At 40.6% G+C, this 12,853-nt stretch overlaps 1 protein-coding gene across 4 annotated transcripts in view; it reads right to left on the bottom strand.

The window, feature by feature from the left end:
* Positions 1-8,819, bottom strand: part of MRPL48 (mitochondrial ribosomal protein L48) — a 53,944-nt gene extending 45,125 nt beyond the window's left edge. The window contains exons 1-2 of one of the 4 annotated variants that reach the window (XM_040489293.1): positions 8,716-8,819; positions 2,725-2,806 (exon numbers count right to left, since the gene is read on the bottom strand). In XM_040489293.1, coding sequence (XP_040345227.1) covers positions 2,725-2,790 — 66 coding nt within the window. In that variant the 5' untranslated portion in view covers positions 2,791-2,806; positions 8,716-8,819. Of the gene's footprint in view, positions 1-1,645; positions 1,830-2,724; positions 2,807-8,715 lie in introns of those variants that run through there. The other 3 variants (XM_040489295.1, XM_040489292.1, XM_040489294.1) reach the window with 3 other exon arrangements.
* Between the last annotated feature and the right edge of the window lie 4,034 nt (positions 8,820-12,853).

Genomic DNA, 12,853 nt, shown 5'->3' with positions numbered 1-12,853 from the left:
CACTCTGCCCTACTGGCATCCATTTGAAAGATCAGTGGTATAACTTTACTACGGGAGTGTTTAACATAGAGGTCTTTTTATAAAGTAACTAGATAATAAATACTAAATGTCCTAAGACTCTCTAATGTAAAGAGACAGTCCTGTCCTCTACGGGTAACAATTTATCCCTTCAACATGTACATGTTAAAAACCTATTACACAAAGAAAGTCTGAGAAACTGTCATAGATAAGAGAAGCCTAAGGAGACATGATGACTAAATGTAATGACTAAATGTAATATAATATCCTGGATGGAATCCTGGAACAGAAAAATGACATTAGATTTAAAAAAAAATGAAAGAAATAGGAAAAAATATGGACTTTAGTTAATAATATATCAATATCAGTTGATTAATTTATGAAAAGTATAAGATAATAATAGTCAAAACTGGATTGTGGTATGTGGAAATTCTCTGTACTATCGTTGCAACTTTTCTGTAATTCTAAAACTAAAATAAAATAATTCTAAAACTAAAATAAAATAAATTTTATTTTGGGGTCTGGATGGCTCAGTTGGTTAAGCTTCCGACTCTTGATCTTAGCTCAGGTCATGATCTCATGACTCGTGAGATCGAGCCCGGTATCAAGCTTTGTGCTGACAGCACAGAGCCTGCTTGGGGTTCTCTCTCTCCCTCTCTCTCTGCCCCTCCCCTGCTTACACACACACTCTCTCTCTCAAAATAAACAACAAAAAAAGTTTTTTTAATATAATAAAATAAATTTTATTTTTTAAAAGGCTGTTATATGCCAACTACTGTGCTAAGTATTAAAGGGAATATAAAAAGAAAATGTAACAACATAGACAGACTTTGAAAATATTACACTAAGTGAAAGAAGCCAGTCACAAAGAGCCAGATATTGTATGACTCCATTTATATGAAATACCCAAAACACGCAAACCTATTGAGAAAGAAAGTAGATTAGTGGTTGCCTACAGCTAGAGTCTGAGATGGTGGGGATGACACCTAAGGGATATGGGGTTTCTTTTTGGGGTGACCAAAATGTTCTAAAATAGATTGTAGTGAAGGATGCACACTGTGTGTGTGTGTGTGTGTGTGTGTGTGTGTGTTTTAAAGTAATCTCTAAGCCCAATGTAGGGCTTGAACACATGCTCTTCCATACTCTACTGGATGAGCCAGCCAGGCACCCCATACTCTGAATATATTAAGTCATTGAATTGTACACTTTAAATGGGTGAATTGTATGGTATATGAATTGTATCTCAACAGAGCTGCTAAAAAAACGTAAGCACAATCCCTGTCCTGTAGGAGTTTGAATGGCTGGAGATACAGACATACATCTATATTAAACAGCTAAGTGGGCACCTGGGCGGCTTGGTTGGTTGAGCTTCTGTCTGACTTTGGCTCAGGTCAGGATCTCATGGTTCATGACTTTGAGCCTGGCATCCAGCTGGCTGCAGTCAGTGCAGAGCCTACCTGGGATCCTGTCTCCCTCTCTCTCTCTGCCCCTCCCCCCTCTTGCACTCTCTCTCTCTCAAAAATAAATAAGCCTTAAAAAATAAAATAAAATAAAAATAAACAGCTAAGCAATATACCACAAGCATTATATGATTTAAGACAAAATACATGATACGAATAATAAGCACCTCTGGCAGGAAATTCAGGTGGAGATGGCCAGCAGAAGTCCTTAGCGTTTGGGGTGATACAGACACTGAGAATCTGCTCAAAGTCATGAACATTCTCCCCAGAAGATTCACCCATACACCACTATGCTAAACTAAGAGCTCCTCAGGAGCAGAGGTCTTGTATTCTTCTCAGGCACATTGTAGACTTTCAGTCAAGGTTTGTTTTTGTGAATAAATAAATGATTAGAAAGTGAATGAATGCCATTTATTAAGCACCCACATCTATTTTGTTGAGTACCTACCATGCATCTGAATCAGAATAAGTATTATTACCTCATTTTACAGTTGAAGAAATGGATGTTAAGTAATCTACCCAAAGTCAAACAGCCACTATCAGAACTAGCATACGATCTTAGAATTCTCGGACTCTAAAGTCCATAATTTTCCCACCATCTATATCCTCTCTCATATGTGTTAGTGCTTAAGAAATTGGGCTGGGGGTGATGAAATTTAGGAAAAGTCTCTCAGAGAATGTGAGGTCATGAAGATTGGAAAGGATATGAATAGATGGAAGGAAAGGCAAAATGCATAGGCAATCCTTAAAACTGCAATTAAACCAGATACTAAAAGACTTTGTAATTATGTGCACAATATGCTTAACCTAATATTAGCCCGCATAAAAAGCAGGTAGGCAACGGGGAGCCTTGGGAGACAGGAGCTCCAGCCACCAGCCATCACACCTTGGCCAGTACTTCCCCTCTGTGAAGCTGGAGCAGATTAGTCTAAGATTCCTCCAGGCCCGGGGTGCCTGGGTGGCTCAGTCAGTTGGGCGTCCGACTTCGGCTCAGGTCATGATCTCGGAGTCCGTGAGTTCGAGCCCCGCATCGGGCTCTGTGCTCAGAGCCTGCAGCCTGTTTCGGATTCTGTGTCTCCCTCTCTCTCTGACCCTCCCCCATTCATGCTCTGTCTCTCTCTGTCTCAAAAATAAATAAACGTAAAAAAAAAAAAAAAAAAAAAAAAAAGATTCCTCCAGGCCCAAGGTCTACCAACCGTGACAAACAGAATAGAAATGAGTGAAGAAAATATATTAAGTGGGTTACCTCATACAGAAGAATTGGATGGGAAGAAAGATCTAGAGGACACTGATTTTTCCTCACTTTAATCATTCAGATTTCTGAGTCTCTACAAAAGCAAAGGATTTAATTATCTAAAAGCCAGGATTAAGGGTTGACAACTTTCTGGAAGACATTCAAATTGTAGCGTGAACTCTCCCTTTCAGCTCTGGAAAATGTGATTCCTCTTCCCTGCGATGCTCGATGCTCAATGCTCGGCATTATTTATCAGAACAAAAGTAATCTATTTTGGGACTGTATCCACAAATATCCACTCCCTCCCAATCAGCAAATGAAAAGCAGCAATAGCTCCACAGCAAATGGGAGAGGAGGTGGTGACGCTAGTGAATGAATGAATGAATGAGGACACAGCTGCTGCAGTGGGTTACAAAAATACTTGTGCCATGAGCTCAGGAGCCAAGAACCAGGGGACTGTGCAGCTACAGAGAATTGAAGTCCTGGGGAGAAATCTATACGGAATGAGTATCTTCACACACCCAGAACCCCAGGGTGAGTGGTGACAACAGTGAGTCAGGGGCCCATGAAAGCAACTGAAAATTGTTTTACAAATATTAACAGAATACATTTCTATATCAACAAATATTTAAAGTAGCAGTTACATCACGTATTGAGTACCTTCTTTGTGGTAAGCACTTTGCTTATACTATTTCAGTTCATCTTTACACTAATCCTGATAGAGGCATAAATGAGATAATTGCATCCATTTTATAGAGGAAAAACCAAAGGTTTAGGAAAATTGCCCAAAGTTATAGGTTTGATAAGAGGCACCAAGAATTCAAACCCAAGTCTGAGTGAATCTAAAGTCCACGCCTTCCATTCTACCACACTACCTCTCAAAAGAATGATACTAATTTATATTAGTATGAAATTCATATGCTAATAATAATGGCATCAATAACCCCACCATTCGCTGAGCACCTGCTATATGCCAAACATCATTTCCCTTAATCCTCACAACTATTTGTGAGGTAGGTATTTCTACCCCCATTTAACTGTGAGGAAACCAAAGCTCAGAAAGGTGAATTCATGTGCCTAAAGCACACAGCTGGCCAGTGGTGTTCTGGCCAACTTTTTCCTAAGTTCTTTCAAAATTGCTTTTGTTTGTAGTTTTCCCTTTGGCCAAGTCTCTTCCTCCTATGTTTAATATGTTGACTGTCCAAGTCCATCTTTGCACTGAGTCTTTATGGCTATTAGGAGAACAGATTATAGATTCACACAAACCTGGGTTTAAATACTGAAACTTCCATTTTAATAGCTAGCTGTCTGATCTTTGGCAAGTCACTTAAGAAATATTTGGCCTCTGGGGTGCCTGGGTGGCTCAGTCGGTTAAGTGTCCAACTTTGGCTCAAATCATTTCTCAGTTTCTGGGTTCAAGCCCTGCATCAGACTCCATGCTGCCGGTTCAGAGCCTGGGGCGTGCTTCAGATTCTGTCTCCCTCTCTCTCTGCCCCTCCCTACTCATGCTCCGTCTCTCTGCCTCTCAAAAATAAACATTAATTTTTTTTTTTTTTTAAGAAGAAATACATTGTTTCTGGGTACCTGGGCGGCTCAGTTGGTTAAGCATCTAACTCTTGGTTTCAGCTCAGGTCATGATCTCATGGTTCATGAATTCAAGCCCCACATCAGGCTCTGTGCTGATGGTGCACAGACTGCTTGGGATTCTCTCACTCTCTCTGCCCCTCCCCTGCTCGTGCTTGCATGTGCGCACTCTCTGTCTCTCTCTCAAATAAATAAATAAATAAATAAATAAATAAATAAATAAATGTTAAAAAATATACTTGGCTCTGCATACTTATGATTTACTTACATGAAATGACCAGAACAGACAAATCCATACAGACAGAAAGCAGATCAGTGATTACATGGGGATGGGCAGAGGGATGAATGAGGAATGACTGCTTATGGGTACAGAGTTTCTTCTTGCAGAGAAGAAAATGTTCTGGAATTAGATTTTGATGATAGCTGCACAACTCTGTAAATATACTAAACACCACTCAATTGTCCATCTTAAAAGGGCAAATATTATGGTATATGAATGATATCTCAATTTTTTTAAAAAGAAAGAAACGTCTGGCCTTCCACCATAACTGCTGGATGGTACTTCTAGGCCACAGTTGACCTTTATTAAGCCCAATTTCCTACCTTCCTCCAGGGCTAAACTGTTTCAAAATACCTGTGGTTACCTGAAATTTAAGTCCAATCCCCTACCATCTCCCCAAGTCTCATCCCCACATTTCTCTGCACATTCTCCCTTGGTTGAAGTCCCACTGCTTCTCTCATTCCCAATATCTTCTGGGCCCTTTGGAACTCCAAACGTGTTCTCATTTCAAGGCCTTTGCACATACTCTCTCTGTCTGTCTGAATTCTAGCATTCTTTAAGTCTTAGTCATGTAACATCCTCAAGAAAACTTTCCTTACTGCTCAGATGTACCTGGATCCTGCTGTTATACACTCACATAGCACCCAGAATCTCTTTTGGGGCATTTATCACAATTAATTAAGTAGTTATATGCTTAATTGGCCTGTCCATGTTGCTAAGAATATAAGCTCCATGAAGACAGGAAACTGCTACATCCCAACACCTACCATACTCTGGCACATTGTGGGTGGTCAGTAAACATCTGCTGATTAAATTAATAAATCCATCCAAACCTCATTTCCTTATCTTTAAAGAGGTTATAAAAATATTTATCTCATAAGAGTTGTTGATACGATTAAATTAGATAATATATAAAAAGGACTTAGCAAGTGCAAGGCACATTGTTAATGATCAAATTGGTAGCAGTGATGATGATGTGGTGATTGTTCAGCTCCTCATTTATTAAACAATATGTACTTTAGTGTGTGACAGGTGTTAAGGAGAAAACCATGAACAAAATAGTAAAATATCCCTGTCCTGCAGAGCTTACAGTCTAATAGTAACCAGAAAATAGCCAACTTCCTGACCACTTTTCTGGGCTTTGGGACTCCCTGCCTTTCTAGGCACCCTGAAACGTGTGCCCTCCTATGTCACATCTTATGTCCTCCTAATTCATGTCTGTTGGTTTGTCATTTGCTTCAGTCCTCACTGCTCTTTGTTTACATGAACTCTACCCCACATTAGACTTCAATGTTTTTAGTTGAAAACATCTTACAATGAGATCAGTACCCAAGGTTGCTCCTTCTGGCATACCTTTTGTGGTCACCACACCTCACCTAACCATACCCTGTGGTTCAGAGGTATGGTAATCCCAGAGGGAAGAACAGTAATCTCAGGGTGAGTGACATTCAGACCTAAGCCTGATATTCCAGAACCATCCATTTTATGTGTAAAGTAACTCCGCAGGTGAGTCATTACTCATTCCCTGGTATGTTCTGACTTCCACAGACATCATCCTGACATCTTGATCAATCAGTATGTTTTCTGGGGGTTGATGAGTATCAGCATTATGGTCTTAACACTACTTCTCCTTACCACTTCTATTGACCCAAAGAGGTATGTAATCCCACCCTGTTTTATTCCACTAAAGCAGGGTTTTTCACTCATCTAAAATGGGAGATGACTGTAAGCTAAAAACTCCTCAGGCTTCTAAGGAAAGAACACTGAGCTAAGAGTCTGAAGTTCTAGTCCCAGCTCTACCATTTACTTGCATGTAATGTCAATTTTTGTTCAGTCACTTATTCACTCAATATTTATCAGGAGCTACTTTAGGCCAAGTACACTGTGGGCTGGGTACATACAGACATAAAGAAAATACAGTTGGGGGCGCCTGGGTGGCTCAGTCGGTTAAGCGTCCGACTTCAGCTCAGGTCACGATCTCACAGTCCGTGAGTTGGAGCCCCGCGTTGGGCTCTGGGCTGATGGCTCAGAGCCTGGAGCCTGCTTCCAATTCTGTGTCTCCCTCTCTCTCTCTGCCCCTCCCCCGTTCATGCTCTGTCTCTCTCTGTCTCAAAAATAAATAAACGTTAAAAAAAAAAGTACAGTTGCCTACTCTCAAATCTTTCTAGTGAAGACAGAAGATGTGCAAATTATTTATTACACTGCAATGTGAGAGCAGTGTAATGGGCTGTACAGGTCACAAAGATGGAAAGGACTGGGAAGGTTAAGGAAGGTTTTGGTTCTCCTCATCTGTGAAATGAGGAATGAAAAAGGAAAAGTAGTTGGGTCTTAGGAGAGGTAGAAAATCTTGGCTCCAGTCTCAGCTCTACCACTTAAATGGCTGTTGACCTATTTTAAAAAAGAGCATTCATTCATTCAGGCATTCAGTAGAATATTTGAGAACTATTATGTACCAGACACTGTGCCAGTAGCTTGCTTCCATTTCCTGATTTGTTGTGCCTGCCAAGATTATCTCATAATACTGTGAAAATCAAATGAAATTATGCAAATGAAAGCAGTATATAAACTGTGAAATAATATCAATATTCCTGCATATATTCCTTCACACCTTACAAACTAATCTTATTTACATTATCTTGTATAATCTTTACAACAATTCCATATGGTGGGCATTATCATCTGCATTCTATAGATATGAAACTGAAGCACAGAGAGTTCAAATAACCCACCTAAGGTCATATACCTCACAAGAGATAGAATCCGGGTGTGATGCAAGTCGCATGGCTTTTCCTTATAAATGTAAAGTATTAACTAACACTTCCAGAGAGGCTGAGACAAAGATGGTCACAAGACTACATATGATTAGATGCCAAAAGATAACACTAGCTAGTTGAGGCATTTTAGACAGTGTGGTCAGAAAGGTTTTATGGAAAAGATGAGACCTGAGCTGGGTGCTGAGGGATGGAGCATTTGGATGGGTGGTGAGAAGGTGAGGACACTCCAAGTGAAGACTCTCTGGCCAAAGCAATAGAGCAGAGTGGAAGAACAAAGGTGTCTGAAAGGTAACAGTGGCATCAGACTTGGAGAGGTCCTATCTGCCCTTGAATCTTTAGGTGATGCCCTAATGACAGATTTCCATGGGGTCTCCTGTAGTAGAGAATGGTAGAAAACAGTATTCCTTGAAAAATTATCCCTCCCTTTCAGCACTCCTCAGAATAAAAAGAAATACAGCAGGAGCACAGAGTCACCAATCTGACTGTCTTTAACAATGGAATTTTGAAACTTCCTGCTTTTTTTCTATTATCCTTTCACCAGATCTGGCCAAATTCTCACAATTAGGCTGAAGTGAACATCAGTGAGTTATTTCATAAAGAAGCAAGGTGTGCACCATTAAGGAAACAAGCCTAAAGACATTCAGGGCCCACCCGAAGATACCTACTGGTAGATCCATGAACAGCAAAGATCATGCTGATCTGTACATCATGGAGACATAATCTCTACAATTAACGGCCAAAATACAATTTTAACAAAAATTGCTAAAAGTAAGACATCATTCTAAGCATCATGATATATCTAAAACAACACACCTGTAATCTGTTCGTCTGTTAAAAGGGCAAGAGAAGACCAAGGACTGCCTTTACCGTGATTCAGACGGTTTTACTGAAGTCATTTAAATAGGGTGTTGTTACGTAAAATTTTAGCTTATTATCCTTTTCTTATCGTCAAGTAGTCTCACATCCTAATCAGGTCACCAAGTTAAAACACTCTGGAAGTTGATTACTTAACGCAAAAATAAAAATGACCTGCTCAAGGTCACAGACATTGTCGGAACCAGCATAGGTTCCGACAATCTCTAAGAGTTTTCCACTGTGCGGCTCTTCCCTTTCCAGGCCAATGGGTGGCGAGGGTGGCTAGCGGAGGGGGCGTGGCCCACGGGTAATCGCAGCTGTGTTCGCCCGGGGAGGAGTGGATGAAACACAACCCTTTGACCGCAAGGAGCCGCGGGTGCTGCCGGGAGAACCTTGTTCTCGCCAGTGTTTCATACCCGGATGTCTGCAGAGGCCGCGATAGCCAGGCGGCCACCACCCACCTCTAGTCTCCCCACCACCTCCGCCGCGCCCAGCGTGCGTGGAACCTACCTTTTCTAGAGCTCCGTTCATCCTTTGCTGCTGCGGCCGGTAGTTGTGCAAGCTGAAGACCCGCCCAAGCTGCAGCGATCTCCCGGCGTCTGGAAACACTGACGGAACACCTCGCCTGGGTCCAGTAACAATATCCGACCGAGACACATTCAATCCCTGCAGCACCTTGGTTCCGGTAGCTTCTGAGACTCAGTATCTAGAAATCCCTTCAAGACTGCCCTAACCACGGCTTAAATGTCACCTTCACTGCAATTTTTCCAGGCAGAATTCATTGCCACATCTGTGTTGTCCCAGTGTTTTGCACACAATTCTGATATTTCATCCAACATACAATGTATTAATTGTTACTGTCTCTTTCACATATTTGTGAGTTCCTCAAGGACTGAGATCCTGTATGATTAATTCATTCCAGTGGCTAGCACAGGACATGGAGAACTGACTTGTAACATTGATTTAAAAGCTGATTGTCCCTAAGCGAGTTTTTCTGACGTTCAGTTGCCTTGTAATTAATAATTGATAATAACTTTCTTTTTTTATTACTTAAAAAAAAATTTTTTAGTGTTTATTTATTTTTGAGAGAGAGACAGAGCACAAGCAGGGGAGGGTCAGTGAGAGGGAGACACAGAATCCGAAGCAGGTTCCAGGCTTCTAGAGCCCTACTTGGGACTGGAACCCATGAACCGTGAGATCATGACCTGAGCCTATGCTCAACTGGGTGAGCCACCCAGGCACCCCGATAATAACTACTTTCTACTGAGTGACAATTATGTGCAATGCATTGTGCTCAGAGCATCACTTAATTTATTCCCCACAAGCCTGTTAGTGAAATATTATCACTTGATTTTAGATATAAGGATATTCCAAGAGGTTAAGAGACTTCTTCCAGGCCAACCAACTGAAGCAGAGCTGAGTTTCAAATTCAGTCTCCTTATGCAAAGTGTTTTCCCTCTTATATAAGCCTTCTCACATGAGATAATGATGACACTGCATATTCATTTACTTTACACACATTAACCATTTACTTATCATAACATAGTGCCAGTCCTTTTATTGAATCTTGGGAATACAGAGATGAATATTACATGGTCCCTGAACTTAAGTAGCTCATAGGGAATTTCATCAAACTAAAAAGCTTCTGTGCAGCAAAGGAAACAATCAACAGAGTGAAAAGACAACCTACAGAATGGGAGAAAACATCTGCAAACCATACCTCTGCTAAGGGGTTAAAACCCAAAGTATATAAGGAATTCAACTCAATAGCACTCAAATTTTTTTTAAGTTTACTTATTTATTTTGAGAGAGAGAGAGAGAGCATGCATGCACGTGCTCGAGCAGGGGAGGGACAGAAAGAGAGGGAGAGGGGGAATCCCAAGCAGGCTCAGTGCTGTCAGGGCACAACTGGATGTGGGTCTTGAACCCATGAACCGTGAGATCATGACCTCAGCCAAAATCAAGAACCAACACTCAACCGACTGAGCCACCCAGGCACCCCAATGGCACTCTATTTTATTTTATTTTTTTATTTTTTTTTAATATATGAAATTTATTGTCAAATTGGTTTCCATACAACACCCAGTGCTCATCCCAAAAGGTGCCCTCCTCAATACCCATCACCCACCCTCCCCTCCCTCCCACCCCCCATCAACCCTCAGTTTGCTCTCAGTTCTCAACAGTCTCTTATGCTTTGGCTCTCTCCCACTCTAACCTCTTTTTTTTTTTTCCTTCCCCTCCCCCATGGGTTTCTGTTAAGTTTCTCAGGATCCACATAAGAGTGAAAACATATGGTATCTGTCTTTCTCTGTATGGCTTATTTCACTAAGCATCATACTCTCCAGTTCCATCCACGTTGCTACAAAAGGCCATATTTCATTTTTTCTCATTGGCACTCTATTTTAAATGGACAAAGGCAGGGGGCGCCTGGGTGGCTGAGTCGGTTAAGCGTCCGACTTCGGCTCAGGTCATGATCTCACAGTTTGTGAGTTCGAACCCCACATCAGGCTCTGTGCTGACAGCTCAGAGCCTGGAGCCTGCTTCGGATTCTGTGTCTCCCTCTCTCTCTGCCCCTACCCCATTCACGCTCTGTCCCTCTCTACCTCTCAAAAATAAAGAAATGTAATTTAAAAAAATTTTAAAAAAATAAAAAATAAAAAAAAAAAATAAATGGACAAAGGCAATTGCCACAACATGGATGGGCCGAGAGGATATTATGCTAAGTGAAATAGGTCAGAAAGAGAAAGACAATTACCATATGACTTCACTTATCTGTAGAATCTAAAAAACAAAATAAACAGATTCTTAAATACAGAGAACGAATCAGTGGTCCAGAGGAGAGATGGGTGGGGGTGGGCAAAATAGATGAAGAGGATTAATATGTACCAACTTAAGTTATAAAATAGGTCATGGAGATGAAAAATACAGCATAGGGAACACAGGCAATAATATCGTAATAACCTTGTATGGTGACAGATGGTAACTACACTTATCATAGTGACCACTGAGTAGTACATAGAAGTGTTAAATCAATATTTATGTTGTACACTTGAAACTAATATAACATGGTATGTCAATTATAAATCAAGAATTTTTTAAATGGGCAGAGGACCTGAATAGACATTTCTCAGAAGAAGACACACAAATGGCCAACAGTACGTAAAAAGATGCTGAACATCACTACTCATCAGGGAAATGCAAAACAAAACCACAATGAGATCTTATCTCACACCTGTTAGAATGGCTATTATCAAAAAGACAAAAGCTAACTTTCCGCAAGGATGTGGAGAAAAGGAAACCCTCGCATACTGTTGGTGAGAACGTAAATTGGTATATCCACAATGGAAAACAGTATAAATAGCGAATATATAATGAAATATTATACCAGCCTTTCAAAAGAAGGAAATCCTGTCATTTGTTAAAACGTAGATGAAACTGAAGGATATTATGCTGAATGAAATAAGATGGGCACAGAAAGACAGATAATCCATTATCTCACTTACACTTGGAATTTAAAATAGTTGGACTCATTGAAGCAGAGTAGAGAATGGTGGTTACCAGGGGCTTGAGCAGGACCGGGGGGCAGAATGGAGAAATGTTGATCAAAGGGTACAAAGTTCCGGTTACGCAGGATAAATTAAGTTTAGAGATCTAAAGTACTACATGATAACTATAATTAATAATACTGTATTGAATACTGCAAATATGCTAAGAGAGTAAATTTTAGGTGCCCTCATCACAAAAGATAACTATATGAAGAAATGGTATGTTAACTAGTTGAACCACAATAATCATTTCATTATGTATATATATCAAATCAACATATTGCACACCCTAAATATTTATAATTTTTTAAGTGGTTGGTAGAGATCAGTAGAGAAGTCAAATTATAAACAATTATAAAGCGGGGCGCCTGGGTGGCGCAGTCGGTTAAGCGTCCGACTTCAGCCAGGTCACGATCTCGCGGTCCGTGAGTTCGAGCCCCGCGTCGGGCTCTGGGCTGATGGCTCAGAGCCTGGAGCCTGTTTCCGATTCTGTGTCTCCCTCTCTCTCTGCCCCTCCCCTGTTCATGCTCTGTCTCTCTCTGTCCCAAAAATAAATAAACGTTGAAAAAAAAATTAAAAACAAAAAACAAAAAACAATTATAAAGCAATAAGGGATTCTAACTACAGAGATATGCACATAAACTCTGTGTATGAAGGGAGTACATGGTCACATAAAGTCAACGTCAAGTGAAATAATAAATATGCAATTATTTTTATTGTTGCTGTTATTATTGCTGCTACTGATTTTGTTGTTATTGTTTTCCTTAACAAGGAAAAGATGTAAAACCTGGTAAATATGAATGGGGCTTCAGTGATAGGGAGTTTGCTTTGGTGTCAGAAACCCTGTCAAGATCCCTTAACCTATTGTTTTATCAATTTCTCCTATGATGAAATTCCAAGGAGCTGCAAAGGGCCAAGTAGGTAAATCTATGCCCCCCAAAGGTAGCCCTTAATCTCTTAGGGGCAGAGTTGCTAAGAGATCATCTAAAGGGACAAATTCATAGTTAAGTGATGCTCTGAGCATACAGCATTGCACATAGTGGTCACTTAATAGAAGGCAGTTATCAATTATTATGAAGCAAACAGGGTGCCTGGGTGGCTTA

Source organism: Herpailurus yagouaroundi, unplaced genomic scaffold (assembly GCF_014898765.1).
Source record: "Herpailurus yagouaroundi ecotype Mexico unplaced genomic scaffold, PumYag 180, whole genome shotgun sequence".
Classification (NCBI taxonomy): Eukaryota; Metazoa; Chordata; class Mammalia; order Carnivora; family Felidae; genus Herpailurus; species Herpailurus yagouaroundi.
This window is presented reverse-complemented; position numbering and strand designations above follow the sequence as displayed.